Genomic DNA, 19140 nt, shown 5'->3' on the forward strand with positions numbered 1-19140 from the left:
GGCAAAGAGGCAAGTGCAGGGGGTGAGACCAACAGGGCAGCTCTGTGAATATGTACGTGAGAGAAAAGTTTGGTTTTTGGGGATACAGTGTAGGGTGACAGGTGCTGAGGGTCTGGTGGAAGGGTGGGGTGGGGGTTCTGGGGTAGGAGGGAGAAGTGCAGGTTTGGTGGATGACCTCTGACCCCCCCCCGGCCCAGGCTTCACTGAGATGAGAGATGAACCTGCAAAGAGAAGAAGAAAAAAGGGAGAGGATATGTTTAGGCAAATGTGAGTTAAATCTGATATTAAAAAAATAATGGAGGGACAGAAGATGATGATATAAATATAATAAAGACTGTATAACATCACTCATATATGATCCATCCTGACACACACACACACACACACACACACACACACACACACCTTTCTCAGGCGTTTCTCCAGACCTCAAAGAAAGAAAGAATAGCCATTGCTATTGCAGCAGCGTTCTCTCTCTCTCTTCCACTGACTGGCATCGCGATACTCAACGTATCGGCTAATTCATCCATCAGTGCATGTCTTGGCTCTATGTAGCCGAGCGTCCATAGTCATAATGGTAAAAATGAATGCGGATGATGCACGGAAATGAGTCGTTAATGGTACCTTTCCCTCAGCAGTCGTTACGGAAACACAGAACAATTATCAGGCCTGTAGGTAGCAGAAAGATGCGGCGCTGTTTCATACATTCATGTGAGAAAAAAGGGTGTCATCATGAATTGTAATTACGTGCGGAAATAGGTTCCTTTCTACGGCTCCGGAACCCATCTGTAGAAATACTCTGGGTGATTCAGGAGGCTTATTATCCTCAGGTTGTCAGGACGGGAAATTAATTGCCGTCTTAACATAATAAATGACCTAAATAGGCGAAACACATGCATTTAATGCATGTAGGGCTGTGCAGGATATATAGCCTCACACCGCTATCACATCATGGCAGGAGGTGCCAATCATGCTGTAAATGATGTAGGCCTAATTAACACATTCAATCAGACGATATCATTCAATTGGATTATTTTTAGTGCTGTGATAAACCTAAACGTTGGAAAACGGAGCGCCGCTTTGGCTTTATTCCGACTGCAAGGCGTCTATTTCCTATCAACACCCCACTGCCCCCCTCCCCGCACCACCCCACTCCCCCCACCCATAAAAACAGCTGGACGGTCGAACGCACAGCTAGATCTGTGTACCGAACATCACGGTGGATTTCAGCCGCCCCCAAAGGGTTTGTGTGTCTTACCCTCTCCATGGTCGACAGAGAAAGGAAGTAAAGGCGCATCGTTGCCCGGCTCACTCCATCAGAGCACCTGAGAGACGGAGGCTGCAGCTTCTCCCCGTTCCAGCCCGGTTACCAGCCTGCCCCATCCCCTCCCTCTCTCAGCTGAGGGAGCGACGGTTCGGCTCAGCCGCGGCGCCAAGCAAGTTACACGCAGAAAACACCGCCAACATCCGGTCAGGACTTTTCAGAATAAAACATGCACGTCTATAAAACATTAAACACACACACATATATATATATATATATATATATATATACCAAGTATATGGATTTAATTACATCTTTTTTAAATGTTTTATAATTGAAATTCTATCCTTTATATTTCCCTTTATTCTAATTACCATTTAATATATAATTTATAATAATAATAATAATAATAATAATAATAATAAATAAATAAATAATTTTTTTTTAACAAAGTAGGCTACTTCACAAGTCAATAATAGCAGATAAATGAAGCAAAAGTAATTAAACAATTATTATTTATTGCACTAGCTTGTTGCCTTAAGGGTATGCTAACCTGTCTTTGACTGCACATTTTGTATGAGCATGACGCAACAAATAAAACCTGTGAATCTTGTTAAAATCTTTAATACATATGTTTGGTTTTATTTCAATCAGAATTGATAATTCATTTTACTCAATGACATTTGCTTTAAAGCATCACAAGCCAAAAAAAAAAAAACACTGATCTACAGGACAGCGAACAGGGATCTAGGACAGGTGACCTGTATTGAATCCTTGTGGACGTGTATCTTTTGTTGAAAATGAGCAATAGGCTATAGTAGCCTATCAATCTTTAAAAAAAAAAAAAAAAAGGAGTAATGACCATAGACTGTAAATATTAGGGTCATATTTACATATCTGTCTATGGTAATGACTGATAAATCAATTCGTTATATAACCTAAAACATAAAGACAAACAAGTTGAAACTTAATTCTGAAGAGAAATAACAGTGCTTCCGCTTCCCTGTCTGTGTGTTTCTGTGTACCTTGACGACCTCCCATCGTTCATCTTACCTCATCTCTCCTCTTCGGTAAAGATGCTGGGTCTTAAAGAAACACATCACCACATAAACTCCTCACAGCCTCACAAGCTTATGTTTACAGTCTATGCTCACAACTTACTTCTAACTGCACTTTATTGCAGTTTTATACCTTTAAAAACAAAACCAATGGACATCATTAGAATGAGAATTATTTCCTCAATTATCCTCACAGTGAGTGGTATGGAACTTGCCAAAATAATTAAACAATTACACCCTCTAGCGGCTCGATAAGGGAACTGCAACGCACTGCCATCATAGTTTTTTTTTTTAGCCCAAAAGTCTAGATTTTAAACAACCATCATGGATTCGCAGTTTTTATTTGAGGAACTTTTAAAAGGTCAACCAGCAATAAACAACTTTAAAATAACCAGAACTGTTGTTGCAAGTTCATAAGGTGAGTCATTTGGGGGATGTATTAGGGATTATTCTATTCAAACAAATTGAATAAAATGTTTTTTTTTCCCCCTTATAATTAAATCACCCGTTACTTATGTCAGTAAAACTTTGTCACCATCACCACTCCTGAAAGGCTTGGTCTGTCAGCCAATCAGATCGCAGGAGAGGCGGGTGTCGGTAGTGGCGGATGGAAGATGGAGGAGAAGGTGACGTATAGGTACATACCTCAACTTCAGCTTAGTTTTTCGTGATTTCTTTCAGTTCTGAAAGGCATTTTAAAGTTAGTCTTAATTGTGTTTTTATTTTAGCGTACAAAATTGGCTTTAACAGCGAGTTTCCATCCTAATTTTAGTTTATAATTTGAATGTTTTAAATTAAGGAAGTACGTTTTTTTAAAGCATCAAACAGATGTATTGCCATACTCTCACTTTTGCATTACAGACACATTAATTATGTATCTCGGTATGCTATTTGTATCCGTCAACATAACATCAGCTTTAAAATACAATGTTGGTATCTTCCAGTATTATTCTACTGCTGACAAAGATATATAGATACATTATTTATCCCCGGAGGGGAATGTTCTGTTATAGCAGCAGTACACGAACGTAACCACACTGAAGAATAGTGCAAAGATCAAATAACATTGGACTGATTGCAGAACTGGCACTTTTTCACTGTGAGTTTGTCCTTTAATACAACACTTAATTATGAACTGAATACACCTATATTGGTCTACCTGTTTTGCATTACGTATTTGTGCTAAAACTACGTGTATTTTATGTATTGATATAGGCTGGAAAATATCCAAAAATAAAGGTTTGTGCATATATAAAGGTCACGGTTACGCTCAATAACACACTGTATTTGCTTCTATATCCACAGGACTCAGCATTCCAAAATAAATCTACTGTGTCTGAACTTTAGGGATTGCATAATGATAAACACTGACTTGATGATCCAGGCAGCTTCCTGAAGACGTCTTTATTTGGACCGATATGACAGCGGTGACTGACAGCAGGCAGCTGCATGGACAACAGGAGAGGAGGGGCCCTGTGGGTCACGGGAGGTCAGCGGGTTAGAGGAATGCTGATAGGAATGCCCTGAGTGGCGACATCTCATCAGCTGGACAACAACAAGCATCAGCAAGTCCCTGGGGAGCCATGACAATGGACAACAGGCCCAGGTCTGCAGTGACACCCAGAGGGGGTGGGGGGGGGGCTGGGAGCACAAAAACACTTCCCAACAGGATGACACACACACACACACACACACACACCTTCCATTCTCACCCACTTCTCTCCATACTGTATTATTACTTATATTATTCTATTGTAATGTATGCTGTTATTATAGTAGTTTGTATCTAACTGCTCTTACATATAAATACAATATTACATTACAGCATATACCATACATATACCATCTGATGGCTCATGTGCCAGATCTGGCCTGTGAGACAATAAGCCCCCCCCCCCCCCCAACATGTACAGAATTTATTGTTACAACCAGCCCACTAATGTCATTTTTGTTTTTCAACGTTTTGATTTGTCTCCAGTCTTTTTATAATCATTTGATTCTCTAAAAAGGTTGCATTTCAGATTCAGCAAGCTGCATCTAATGAGTGTCACCCAGTGCTCAGAATTTCAAGGAAGGTAGCTGCTTTCTGACTGACCTGCATGGAGGACAATCTCACGCAGCATCACTGTGGAATGACAGGTAGCAGTGAGGAGAGGAAGCTGGAGTGTATACAGTGGAAATTTATCCCGGCCACTGGCCCCCAAAATAGATTGATTTCAAGAAGTTTGGTTTAAATTAAGACTTTATTTGAAGATGTTCATAATTTTACACTGAAGGCCATTTAAGGTCTTTAAATCTAACGTAGACCACAAAGATGAACACACAGTACGATATGTCATGGTTCACGAGCCAAGTCTGTCTGAATTTATACATACAGTTCACATAATTTAGTTTGAGGAACCCATCTGGATATCTGTGTCAGTGCAAATCACAGAGTGTGTGTGTGTGTGTGTGTGTGTGTGTGTGTGTGTGTGTGTGTGTGTGTGTTAAGGCTGTCAGAGCGTGCTGCATTAAGTGTGTAAAGGCAGATTCTGTGGAGGCTCTGCAGGCAGATTATTCGGGGGCTCGGCTTGGTGCTCAGCTGGGACTTTTGCCTCTGGGAGAGAGAGAGTGGGAGAGAGAGAGAGAGAGAGAGAGAGAACAAAGATCCGCTCAATAAGATCCACGACAAAATAAATCCTTACCAACAATAAGACATTTACCATATCTGAAATTGCTTACCTTTATCTTCCACTTGTTGTATCTCTGGTTGGAACTGTAGTTCTCCATGAGGACCTGCAGGAGGCTGCCCGCCTGCTGCCTGCTGTTCCTTCTGTCTCTGGGACATCTCTAATACAGCCTGAAATTGAAACATCGCAATTGAATTATCATTCGAACATGCTTCAGTGTTATTACAGGCTGAAAACTGGCTGTTGAGTTAGTATAATTCAAGTTTGACCCCTATATGATGATGTCATGGGATCCTTTCTTTAACCCAGTTGCAGACGACATACGTAAAGCCGTGACTGACGTGGCGGGACACGGCTTACCTGCTGGTACTCTCTCCTCTGGGCCTCCAGGGCTTTGCCTCTCTCCTTCAGCAGGTCCTGCTGCTGACGCAGATTCTCTGCCTTCCTCTTCAGCTCCTCCTCTTTGTCCCGGAGTTCAACCTCAAATCGCTGCAGCTCTTCCTCGGTGTACACCGGTCTGGTTTCCAGAGTCTACAGAGACAGCAGTGGGAACCGATGTAATGCAAGGTATTCACACCACTACTGAAACCTCATGGTTTTGTAAAGGCTTCACCATACTCATGCACATAAACTCACGAGTTGGTTCTGCTTCTGTCTGGATCTTTATTTTGCATGCAAATGTATATATTATACAAACATACTTTAAACTAAAAGGAAGGCATATAGTCCACTGTTGTAGGCTTTGCAGATGCTTGGGACGCTCTTTATGTCACAAAATTATTACTCCCCTGCTTTACTGGAGGAGAAATCTGTTAGTCATACAAGACGTACTGCTAGCTCCATATTATAAAAACTACAAATATTATACTTTATTTATATTTTCATCACATTCAAACTCCTCATATTTAGACACACACACACACACACACACACACACACACTAATGAATGCCCTCAAGACTAAAAGTTTGAACATTTTTAAATCTGGGGGTGTGAAGTTAGAAAGAAGTAGCCGCTCCTTATCTCTTCTTAAGGCTACAGGCTCAAGGCTACATTAGCCGCTACTAGCATAACACAGCATTGTGGAATTGTAGGCGCCATGTTTTGAAAAGAAAGAGCAATGTGTGAAATAAAAATGAAAATCTTTCTGGTTCTGCTGAATTATTTTTTTTAAATCTTTTTTTCTAAACTGCCCAGCCTAAATCCAACAGTTTTGTAGCGGTGCAGTGCTAAATTGCTCTTTTAACTAAACGCAACATTACACTACATTACCTCTATTCACAGCAGCCACTTCAGATCTGCGAGTTGGGATTAGAATAGTGTTACCCATTTAACTTCCCCACATACACATTTCCCCAGCTTGTCCTGGGATTTGAACCACAGACCCTCTAATCACCCGCCCACTTTGCAGACTTTCAGGCCACCTCTGGGCTCTTTACCTCCCACTCTTTGGGATTACTGAACTCCTTCTTCTCAGTGGATTTCAGGAACTCCTCCAGGCTGACGAGACGATCTTTATTTGCGTCCACCTTTTAACACAGAAACGTACGCTGCATCAGTCGCAGCAAAGCAGAGAGAAAAGTGGAGAGTGACTCACGGCATAGGAGTCAAACAAGAGCAGATAAGAGTAAATGATTAAGACTCACATTCTTCATGACATGCTCCCTCATCCGAAGCCTTTCTTCCTCCATCTCCATCATGTCGTCTTCCTCATTCTTCGGGTCGTAGACCTTCTCCAGCTGGAGGAAGAGAAATGAACAGATGTTACAGGGCTGCTGTGCATATCACTGCGGTCAGGTTCAAAACTTCTGCTTTTAAAAAGTCTGCGATACACAGACAAAACAGCTGTATTTTCAAATAGATGATCATCCATTTTTTGATATTCTGTCATGTCATTTTAAGCAGTTTCATTGTAAAACCAAACTAGTAAAAACCTTGATTTTAAAGCTACGATATAATGTAGGGTTCCTTACCTCTTTAGTGAAGAGAGCCTCCAATTCTTGTTCATCTAAAACACCATCTTCATTTGTATCTAAACAGGGCAGAGAAGAAGTTTATTCATGTTGAACTTACCGGCGTGATATGAATAAAGGACAGGGGTTAAAGCAAGAGGTGTCACCCACCATGCAGTTTAAAAAATGTTTTGGGGTTAAACTCCTGAGGATCCAGTCCATCTGTCTCCTCCCAAACTTCCCGTAGCTGAGCGACACTACCCTGGATATGGGAAAAATGCAGCAAAACATGTAAGAGAGCATTCTATACTTCGATACTTATCATTGCAATATGCATCTTGCACACTACTTTGCACTATTACCTTTTGCACTTTACATCCCACTCCGTGTGTACTTGTCTTGATAGTATGTCTTATTTGTATATTTGTATTTTGTATACTATGTTGATATGTGCCTATATGTATATTGTTGTCTCTATTGTACAATATGTGTCTATATTACTATTTGTCTACTGAATGTTTACTACTACATGTCTATTTGTTGAATGTATATAGTAACTCTCTACACTCTTCCTTGTGTATGTAAGTATACTTGGCCAATAAAACTGATTCTGATTCACTTCCACTTCTTTCCACCGAATAACCAACGTGGGTGCGTTTGTGCGTACCGGAGCATTGACTTTAGGGTGCTGGTGGTGTTTGTCCTTAAGCTCCTGCAGTCTCTTCTCCTCCGTCTCCCTCTTCTCCTGGTCCAGGCCCTTCAGGTACTCGCGTCTCTCGTGCTCCTTCAGCATCTCATAGCGCTTGAACTCCTCGTGTCTCTCTGCGTCGTAGTTCTCCAGGTCCTTGGTGGCCTAGAACAAAGCCAGACAGGGGCTGTCATCTTGAAATCAAAGAGGGGTCACATATGGTGTCTGGAACAATTACCAGTAGGTCTGCCATCACGTTTGGACCTGTAATTGTAGCACCCTCGAGTCTGATCAGTGTAATTCTGATTCTGTTGGACTGTGACAGGATCCGTCACTTACTCGTGTCCAATTCAAATCTTGTCAGAACATAAAACCAACTGACTGATTTTTCAGTCTCTGGGGTCAACAAAAAAAAAATCCAGTTTTTGATTATCTCTGGAGGATCTTACCGTCGAGATTAGCAGCTCGAGGTCTTTGGCCTCGAAGGTGTTTTGATTGTGGGGGTCCAGATGTTCAAACTGCTTCAGCAGGGAGGCGTGGTCCATCTGCAGGCCTTCACAGCAGACACAGCAATTAACAGACACATGCTGGACTTTTGACACACATGACTTCCATTATGTCCTGCACACACTGAACACATCTCTGTGCCCGAGGGGCTACATTCCTCTCTCAATACACACCTTACTAACTTCTATTCATGTGTATATTTTTATTTTTGGCCAATATTTTACATGAACGTCTATCAACGCTTACACTGCTAAAATCTGTCTGAAGCGGTTACTGGCATGTGACAATTAGTGTAGCGGTTGATTAGTTGAAGGACCAAACAAGTAATTAAAGTAAGTAAGTAAGTAAAGTCAATCTTTTAAATTAATAACTCTAGTTAGTTTTCAAGTAACTAAAACTTTGGCTACAGTTGTCACAAATGCAAACCTATTGCTTCACACAGTACAGAATGTAGATTCAAATGTGAAATGTGGTATTTATTAGTTACTAGTAAGATTTGAAGACAGATCATTTTCAACATATGACATTTTATGCAGGAAATAACATACATTATAATTGTATAATTTAGTACATAATAAACTACTTATAAAAAAAGACAATACCACCTTAAACATTAGTATTTGTCATTTGTATGTCTTCCTCTGATACACCAACCATCCAATTTTCCACCAGAGATCTTTAAATTAAATCTGATACAATCTACAGAGGTATGTAAATCCAAACACTCTCCCTCTCCCTCTGCAGTGGTCAACAGGAGAATGAGTCCACTCACTCTGTGTGTTGGTGCTGTCCAGTTTGGCCTTGAGCAACATCCTGAGGCGTGAAACTTCCTGACGCTTCAGCTCATCCAGGCGCGTCCTCACATGGTGACCGACCAGGTCCAGCTCTTTACTGAGACGGCCATTCTGACGGAAAACACAAGACATACAGGTGAGAGGAACAGATTAAATGGCACCTGTAAAAGGTAAACCAGAAAGCTTTCGGAGTGTTTCCCGGTATTGGGCATGAATGAAGGTGAAATGGATGCTGACCTTGATGTCCTCTGTGTTGGCTGTTTGCAGTTTCTCTCTGAAGTGAGGGTCTGTCTCCAAAACCTCAATCACCTCTCTGAGATACCTGTCGTAGTACAGGCCTGTGTCCTGCAAGAGTGTGTTGTAAAGGACGGGTTATTGGCAACAAACTGAATCTAAACTACAGTAGGCTACATGACTGAGACTACTAAGGTCATTACCGCGTTCTCCTCCGGCACGTCCTCTTTTGCTTCCTGGTTGTCTCCATTGCGATCGATAGGCACTGACCAGACCCCAGCAGAGATGGATAGAAGCAGCAGCCAGCTAGGTTTTAAGGTCATCCTCCTTCAAAATAAACAACAACGCATGTTACAATACTGCATGCAAAGCTTTGACCGAAAGGCTACAATTTTAGCACAGAAAAGAACAAGAGGCAGAGGTGTGTGAGAAATAAAAACCAAGATAAATGTCTTAGAGTGAGTGTCAGTTGTTCTCCAACATAATAGCTGACACCAGATCTTGTGCGATCGATGTGTTGTATAACAGGTGTGCAAAGCTTTCTTCAAAAATAATCCACTTCCCTCTTTTATTTGCCACAGTCCATACTATACAAATTTAGACCATAAAAAACTAAACAAGAAATTTTAAATTATGTTCACATGCAAACTATAAAACAATTCTGTAATTGAGCAGTATAGTACTGCACCAAGTTTGGTTTATAGTTGCTTGAACACTACTGCATTCATTATGTAGATATCTTCAATGTAACGGTAGACGAGGGCAACACGGGACGGCCGCTTAATTTATCCTCCACATGACCAGTGTCAGACTTGCATTTAAAGGTGCAGACAGTGTTAATCACAATATGTTTCCCTAACTACTACATGACTCAAGTCCGAATCACACCTGGAAACATAGTAACTAATAATTAACTCCGACGTAACAGAGTCATTGATAACTCATCATTTTCGGATTTAAGTGTAATTAGTTTGTCTCTGGAGTAAACATTGCATGCCGAATTTACCAGGAGACTTAAGAGAGTTGTAAAAACTCTTAATTTGTTTTATTTCTGTAGACGCCTTCACCGAGAAGCGGAAAACATAATATCAAATTTCTTAGGTGGATTGCTTGGCCAAACGATACATTTTGAGCAGGAACACTTAGCTAGTTGGCGAGCTGAATTAACAGCATACATTTAGTTTTTAACACCAGAAGTGTTACTTAACACGGTTAAAATAAGACGGTTATAATAGCACATTACTATTATAAGTTAGGTATCCTTCGTGTCTGTAGCTAGTTAACGTTAGCTAACTAGCTATCTTAAAACAGGGACAACACGGAGGCGGATGAGAGGAGGTCTCAACACAAAAAAACATATTTGCATACGTGGAATCACCTGTGAGATTAAACCTATAGCTTGAGTGAATTACGTTTTGGTTTTAACAACATTTAAACCATATTCGTTTTTTAAAAGGTCATTTTAGAGGTGATATAACAGAACCTGGGTATCCCTTACCGTGAGCTGTAGACACGTCTTCTACCTGCGTTGTAGCTCTTAGTATGTCACGATGTTCTATAAATTGTTCCTTTAAACTCCGCCGATAAAAAAAACGACAATTAAAATGTGTTATAAAACACAGTATCTTTTAATAGCTGCTCTCTTACCGCATGTGTATTTATATTATCTGATCCGATCGGATCGGATGCTCAAAGTGGTCTGTATTCGCGTCGGATAAATTTGACGTCATGAGATTGCAGCTGTGGTTCCAACATGCTGCCTTCATGATCTGTCGGAAATAGTGTATTCATGTTTATTTTTTCGTACAACAGCCTAAAATAGGTCAGAAACCCACGATTTAAAGAGATAAATCAGCCATCAACACATTTGCTCTTGTAGCTGTACTTTAAGGGGGTAATTATATCATACCAAAAGTAGAATGAATTGTAACACAAGCTTATGTTTCGTAAGTACTAGCCTATGAATACTAAGTGAACGCAGCATTATCCCATTGGTAAATAACACACGGATGCAACATATGTACAAACGTTTTAAACGTTTAATTGCTTTGAAAAATAGATTTGTTGTATATTTAATTCAGTACACAAACACAAAGTCATGGCAAGTTGAAATAAATTAACATCGAAAGAGTCAACAATTGCACGTGTAATTAATAATAAATAAATAAAAAGTATAAATATTATGCATCAAAATAACATCTAGGCCTACAATAAAATTAATAGAAATAGATAATAAAATATGGCACATGCGAAACACATAATTGCAAAAATTGTTCACTAATAAATAAAGATAAAAATAAATTAACAGTCACTCAATAAAATAATCATAATCATCAATAAACATGTCAGATCATTTTGAGGTCATAATCTATATATATATATATATATATATATATATATATATATATATATATATATATATATATATCAGTTTGACTGATGAACTTTGATGAAAGGTTTTGATTGATTCACACTTTCAATGCAACAGTTGATTCAGTGTTTAGAAATCAATCTCTCTCATGTCAGTAGGTGTCCCGGGTCTTTCGTTCTCCACCTCTTCATCCTTCTCCATGGGGCCCTGCTGAAGCCCACTCCTCAGCCGCTGTCGGAGGGCATATTCGATCATGTCACTGTAGCACTGCAGCACTACCTGGGATGCAAGGCACAGAGAGAATAAATGATATCAATATAAATATAATAATATATACATGATGGCATGCCTGTAAAACAAACATATCCCTCTATACACAAGTGTACTGAGTCTGTTGCTTAAAACTGATTATTTTTGCAACTCTCACTCCTGCAAAAAAAAAAAAAAAAAAAAAAAAAAAAACCTGAATAATCAAATCAGATAAATAGATACATGATGACCTATGTCGGATAGCAGGGAGCCAGGTTCCATTCAGCCCAAGATTATTTGTTCTGGGAGATGGGTCTATCCTAAGCAGGATGGATAAGCACATAAGAAGCTGGCTCCAGACTAGTTTAATGATAGCCAGACAGATTATTTTAAAAGGATGGAAGAATGAAGGGTTACTCCAGCAGTGGGCTTGTGAGATGGCTAGAGTGGCGGCGTTTGAAAAAATGTCAAGTAAATGGTTTGCCAGATTGGATGTCTACACTAGAAAATGGGGGAAGTACCTGAGCTTTCTGTAGGACTCCTGAGAAGCTTTGTGCTGGGGAGAGACGTGTATGATTGGCTTATGGTGTTGTCATTTATACAGATGTTTATTTGGTTTATTGTCTATTTTGTTACTATTTTGTTGAATTGTCTGGAATATTGTAGTGACTGTGTCATCTTTTCTTGTCCGGGTGGGTGGTGATGACGAAGGAGAGGGGATATGTTCATGTGGCGAATTGTATGTTTTGTGTGTTGTTTGAAAAATAGAAATTGCTAATCACAAAAAAAAATCAGATAAATAGGTCTATGTGCAGCCTCAGACTTTGCAGGTGTACTCACCAGATCAGCCTGGCAGAGCTCGGCCAGTGCATCACTCATTACAGCCAGCTGAGCGGGGCCCTTGTTGCCCAGACCCCTCAGAGCACAGTTCAGTGATGCCGCAGCAACAAGTGACGGTGGAGCTCCCAGAAAGCGGGAGTCACAGGCACACATGGCAGCCAGCGTGTCGCTGTGCCGCCGCAGGGTGGAGAGCAGCCCCTCCTTACAGTCACCACTGTCTCCATCTCCTCTCTCCTCCACGGAGGCAAGAAAGTGTGGGAGGAAGTCCTGCGGAGTCACTGCTGCTGTGTCCCATCGGAGGGTGGCGAGGATGACACGCTCCATCTCCTGATGGAGGGAAGATGGGTGCATGTAGCAGTCAGAAATGATTGTGTAACATTGTTATAATACAGAAATTGTGATGTGAGATATTATAGAGGATTTAGTTATTGTTACATTGTGATAGATCTTAAATATGGTGTTGAAGTCATGCATTCGACTTCAGTGAGTTCAGTAATTACAATTAGTCAGTTGCCCCAATTTTAAATTCTAAATGGGATGGGCATGGGATAAAAGCACCAATACTGGATTGTATTGATTAAAAATTAGCTGAAATGGTTAGTCGATTAGTCGATTGATGGCAATATGCTGATAATTAATTCATTGTTTCATTCATTAAGCAAAAATTGTGATTTTCTTTTTGAATTTCTCAGGTTCCAACTCCTCAAATGGAATATCTGCTGCTTCTCTTCACCATACATCATAATAAACTGTAGTCCTTTGGGTTTAGGACTTTTTGTCAGACAAATCAAGACATACAGTATAAAGACATCACCCTGGGCTCTGGGAAGTTGTGATTGGACTTTTTTTCACTATATTCTGACATTTCATAGACCAACGAATAATCGATAAATCAAAATAATAACTGGCAGATTGATTGATGATGAAAATAGTCATTGGTTACAGCCCTAATTGTTTTGTCATTGTCATCCACATGCATCATTTGGGGCTCTCGTAACTTATGAGGCATCTGTTGTCATTTCATCTAATTTACAGTTTAAAGTATTTAATTAATCAGTTAAATATAAGTGATAGAAAAACCAGTAGGCCTAATTAAAAAAAGTTATTTGTAGCCCTATTGGATTGTAAATTAAAGTTTTAAGTGGGCTGAGGCATCACAAATAGTAGAAAAATTCCCTCATTTGACTTTAACATCCTATCTTTACATTAGTTTGATATAGTATGGCTGCTACAAATCTTTAGAGTAAGAACACTGTAAAAAGGTGAAAGGTATTCTACTTTTAAAACCAAGGTGTAACTGAGTTTAGCCCTTAAGACCTATGCTCAATGCAACTGTAAGTGGGGTTAAAAGCGATGATGATATCAGGGACCCACAGCTGGAAACGACCCAACCTCTGCTCAGACTCCACTACCGCCCTGACTGTGAGGTCTCAAAGAATCCCATTTGTACCCACATGTGTGGATGCTGTGTGACTGACTCACCCTCAGGTCCGAAGGCTGGAAGCTGTATTCAGCTGCAGCACAGAGAGTGTCAGCGGTGACGTTGTCACACTCTGTGAGTTTGGAGGCGATGAGGATGCAGCCGGCAGCCAGGCAGTATGGTGACACAGGTAGAGCCAAAGAGTCTGACAGGAACCTATCCATCAGAGAGACAGACAGGGGGAACACTGCCTCATCACAGCCACACTCACAGCACACCTGGGGAGAAGGAGAAAGATGTGAGGCATCAGCATCACAGCTGCCGTGATGACATAACTCATCCTGCACCACGAAGGGAAACTGGAGCGTGAAAGAGTTTCATACCTCCAGGGCCCATTTGGCGAGCTCCTCCCTACGCTCTGGCTCCCGCTGGATGAGGGTGATGTAGAGTATGGAGGGCATGTACCTCTCCTCCACATGAAGCAGCCTCTGGATCACACGATGGCCGGACACGGTGGGGTCCCAGGCGGCTCGCAGCTGAGACGAGCCCTGGGTTTGGGCCTCAGTCTGGTTCTGGTCCTGACTCTGGTCCTCCACCTCCTCACACCACAGAGACACAGACATGCCTCTGTCCATCTGCACAGCCTGCTGGGTAAAATATCAACGTGTTTACGTCCAAATGGGAAAGAAAGGCGGCAGCTAATGTCCCTCTGTCACCTGAGGAAGCTGGGTGTTCTGCAGGTAAACAGAAGCTGGGAAATCCTTTTTCCTTGTTGAAGTAGTTTGGGCTTCCTGTGGTGATCTGTTGAATATCACTGCTCAACTCTCGTCTCTGACTTTTATACCCAGCAGGGACAGAGAGAGACAGAGAGAGAGAGAGAGAGAGAGAGAGAGAGAGAGAGAGAGAGAGAGAGAGAGAGAGAGAGAGAGAGAGAGAGAGAGAGAGGGAGTGGCACAGAGGGGAGGAAAAAGAGTGTAAAAAAAGGGGCGTGGACCCTCGTGAGTGACATAAAATAATAAGAAGACAACAATATGGTCTGTGCAACAATTGCTTCAACAGGTGGGGAGAGGGAGAAAGAAGGAGAGCAAGGGAGAGAGGGAGGCGGGGGGGGGGGGGGGAGCAGACAAGTGAGGGAGTGGCCCGCAGGGACAGAGCAACAGCTTGTCTTCGACAGTGAAAGAGAGAAGGAAGGAAAAGAAAAGGCTACGAGGGGTGAGAGGCAGAGAGGGGAGAGAAAAGGTCATATACAGATTCTGACAATGGGAATGGATGACAAAAGGAGGAGGGTTTGTTTACAATGTGAGCACCAGAGGAAATATGTCAACGTCTGCTGTGGTTAGATAAAGATCCTCAAGTACTGATATTTATTACATTTACCATTTATTATTAATTTGTCTTTAAGAGATAATCTTTACTATTTTAATAATTCCACTACTTTAGTGTCTAATAATGTTCCAAATCATGGTTTTTCAAACTTCGTCAGGGTCGGCATGACAATTTTCTACATATTATTTTAAACATTTCGCCAATCTTTACTTTTTCTTATGAAATACTGGATAGTTTTACCTCTTCAGACCAAATTATTGAAATTAACAGCAATCTGTAAGGGTAAAAAGAGTTGAAATAATTAGTAATTTAATTGATTATTCAATCGAACAGAAAATTAATCAGCAACGATTCTGATAATTAATTAATTATTAAGAAAAATTCCCCACATTTCTGGTTCTCAAATTAAATTCTTTTCAGTTTTTCTTATAGGGCAGTTAAGTAAATGAACTATCTTCGGGTTTTGGACTGTTTTCTAGACAAACCAAGTTATTTGAAGACATCACCTTATGCTTTGGAAAATTATGTAAGACATTTTTTCACCGTTTTCATTTTTCAGGCTCTGCCTCTTCCCCCCCCCCCCCCCCGTGTTCTCTGAGGATTCTCATTGTCAAAGCAACCTGTGGCCCGCTGCTCACCTCCCCTCCCCTCCCCTCCCTGCCTGCGCCTGGGGCAATCTGCTGCTCGTTTAAAGAGCAGCGAAGCCCCCGGGGAGGGCTGGGCGAGGTATGTGCAACAGACAGTGGAGCCGGGCAGGTCAATGAGCCGTATTGTCTCCCTTTACAAATCAGTGTCAGACAACAGCCCCTGGCCTTCTGCCTGCTGCTGGCTCCTGACACACACACACACACACACACACACACACACACACACACACACACACACACACACACACACACACTTCACACATTCATGGGGTAGACACACTTTTCACACACTCTCTGGGGACTCCTCTGGTGGTCACAAAGGGGTCGCACTCACCAGTGGAGAATACAGATTGTATTTGACAGTCATTACAGGTGGCTCTTCAGACATTAGGGCTTCAATGGCAGCTCATGTTTCAGATTGGAGTTAAATGGACAACCACACTGACACCATGATTTCAGCTCAGCATCAATTATTCATTCTATTCAAAGTAGAGCTGGTGGCCATTTTCACTAACTATGACTAAGAGTAGATTCAGGTTCATATACATAGAGGGAAAAGTTATTTCAACTTATTTGTGACTAAATGAATACATTTAATTGTACACAATATTTAAGCAAAACATGGTTAAGCATGTAATAGAAAGATGATTACGTTACTTTGCTTTAACTGTCATTTATAGGACTGAAGCTGTTACCATTATAACATAACATATTTTACATTCTGTTGTTTAATCTATAACAACCCATCATATCTTAGTAAAAAGTGCAGTATTTCCCTCTGAAATATAAAGTGGGCGGAAATGGAAACATTTAAAGTACAGTACAAGTACCTCACATTTGTACATAAGCACAGTACTTGCAAATATACTTACATTCCACTGCAGACATAAATATACCAAGGTAACAGTGAGCAGTCAGTGGAGCTGGGTTAACAACATTAACAAAAGATATATTTCACATTTTACAAATGGAAAATGCACACTAAAAGAAAATGATTTAATTATAAGAAATAGTAATAAAGAGTAGCACTGAACACGGAATAACAGAACAGACTGCCATATGGGCATACTTTGTGATGCATAGCTGGGATTCCTGCTTGATTTCCAAACACATGGGTTCAGTAAAACAAAAACTCCATTAGCATAAAGACAAATTCCAACAAGTGCCACCTGAAGACATTATGAATTCATGTCTTAATGGTCTGATCTGATGTTTATGTGCAGATATTGACTTACAGCAGCAGTTCAGTTTACTTCAGTCTTTATTGTCCCACATGGTAAATTTGGCTTGCAGCAACAACAAACTCATCTATCAGTTAAACCGATTTAAAAAATAAATAGGACTTAGAAAGAGGAACACACCATAACAATAAATACCATAAAAAACTAAAACAGGTAAAACCAGTAAATAAAAAACAAATCAATCCAATTAGACAAGGACACAGTCTTTTGGTAACTACAAAGGGTACAGCATTAGGGGTGGACATGCAAATTAAGAGATTTTATTGTTAATGTTTAAACTTATTTATCCTGGTTTACACTTGTCGCCCTAAAGGAATGCAGCTCAACTCTTTATTAGAGAGGTGGCAGGTATCAGTTTACCTTCTGCAAGAAATGTTATTTATCTGACAGTGCTGAGAGGATGCTCACTGATAATCTCACTGCATAGCTAAATGTTTCTCCTTTAAAATACTCTTATAAAGGTGTAAATCAGCCTGAAAAGATGGTGAACTGCACATTAAAATGTGTGGAAACAGAGCACGTCATTTATAATACTTTTCTTCATACCTCTTGTGAGAGTGTTTAAGTTCATTTAAATAAAAGACAGTATGAAGCAGGAGTGAAACTAGTGACTAAATAATAACAAAACCTGTAAAATCACCACATAATAACACACCACGAGAAATATAAAGTGTCATACATATTTTTTTAAACAAACCCATGGGGCAGGGCTTCAGCCACATCATTTACTGCAGATAACAGCTTTTCTAAGACACCCAGCATAATGACAACATGAAGAGGCCCTAATCCTCTAACACTTAGTTGATTGTAGCATTAGTGAGAGAATATGGGGTTTAAAGCTGTGGACAAGGCCGTCGCCAATAAAACAGGCTTTGAGAGGGGCTGAAAGCAGATTGAGTTTGAATGAAGGGCTGAGTAAGTTTGGCTCTGCCAGTCAAGTGAGGTCAGGTTGGGGTGGACGGAGGGAGTGAGGGGGCCAGGAGACACAGGGTGACAGATCGGCGGCCTGTTTAAGCACCCTGCTAAATTCATACGTCCCAGCTGTATTCAAACAACACGGACGGAGGGGGAAAGAGACAGCGGCGAGCAGAAAGAGGTCCTGAGAAAGGGGTGTGGTTCCCCGCCCCTCATTTTCCAGCTCATTTCCCGGGACAGTGGAGAACAGAGGTCCTATTTTCTCCTCAGCCATTCACCTCACACAGACACCTGCTGGCCAGTGGGGGAGGAGGGGGGAGAGGCCAAAGTTTAACCAGTTCACAAGTTAAGACACTACATAAACAAACAGTTGGTCTGTTACACTAAAATCATAATTTTTCAGAGTGTCCATCATCTAAGCAGTATAATTGTTTTTTTAAACACATTATAATGTAGTTATAAACTGATATAAGGACATTGTAAGTGATTATTAATGTACAATATTTTCAACAATGATATACAGTAAACCTTATAGGTGCTTACGACTACAATATAGTGTGTTATCATTAAAACTTTGCTTAAAAGGGAAGGTAAAATTAAGTGTTTCCCTTAATGAGTTTTGATCATTTCATTAAACGTTGCTTATATTAAACTCATACATTAATGTTTTAATACCCAGGCTCCTTCGGTGCTCAGTGACATGCTGCTACCTCTCAGGGTTTCTAGCTCAGGCCCGTTTGGACAGACAACTTTCTCAGTTCGGAGGAATGATACGATGACTCCTTATCCACCTCGAAATGGACCATTACTGGGATCATTTTAAATGAATGATCTGGTGCTCGTCATTGAGTTTTATGGTAATTTTCTTGAATCATTGTTTATGTTTTATGTGTATTTTCAAGTCGACTTGTGCAGTTTGTCTTGTTTCTTGCATTTTCTTGAGTTTTGTGTTTAGGGCTGTTTTGT

General features: G+C 40.6%; 2 protein-coding genes across 3 annotated transcripts; both read right to left on the minus strand.

Annotated features, from left to right (window-relative positions):
- Nucleotides 1-4546: 4546 nt before the first annotated feature.
- On the minus strand, nucleotides 4547-10924 carry nucb1 (nucleobindin 1). 2 transcript variants are annotated; one of them, XM_031319031.2, is made up of 13 exons: nucleotides 10813-10924; nucleotides 9369-9492; nucleotides 9169-9276; nucleotides 8910-9042; nucleotides 8080-8183; nucleotides 7610-7795; nucleotides 7114-7204; nucleotides 6964-7022; nucleotides 6637-6729; nucleotides 6430-6519; nucleotides 5352-5522; nucleotides 5044-5161; nucleotides 4547-4918 (listed from the first exon to the last, which is right to left on the minus strand). In XM_031319031.2, exons 1-13 carry the CDS (start codon nucleotides 10815-10817, stop codon nucleotides 4833-4835), a joined length of 1368 nt encoding a protein of 455 aa, XP_031174891.1. In that variant the 5' UTR covers nucleotides 10818-10924; the 3' UTR covers nucleotides 4547-4832. The 2 variants fall into 2 exon arrangements, with proteins under 2 accessions (XP_031174891.1, XP_031174892.1); XM_031319032.2 differs by having other exon boundaries at nucleotides 10664-10924.
- Nucleotides 10925-11585: 661 nt separating this feature from the next.
- ccndx (cyclin Dx) lies at nucleotides 11586-14868 on the minus strand. The gene is made up of 4 exons (XM_031318969.2): nucleotides 14429-14868; nucleotides 14108-14323; nucleotides 12626-12952; nucleotides 11586-11815 (listed from the first exon to the last, which is right to left on the minus strand). The coding sequence occupies exons 1-4, from the start codon at nucleotides 14678-14680 to the stop codon at nucleotides 11666-11668; spliced, it is 945 nt and encodes a 314-aa protein (XP_031174829.1). The 5' UTR covers nucleotides 14681-14868; the 3' UTR covers nucleotides 11586-11665.
- Nucleotides 14869-19140: the final 4272 nt, after the last annotated feature.

The sequence above is a fragment of the Sander lucioperca genome, chromosome 21 (genome assembly GCF_008315115.2).
Source record: "Sander lucioperca isolate FBNREF2018 chromosome 21, SLUC_FBN_1.2, whole genome shotgun sequence".
Classification (NCBI taxonomy): Eukaryota; Metazoa; Chordata; class Actinopteri; order Perciformes; family Percidae; genus Sander; species Sander lucioperca.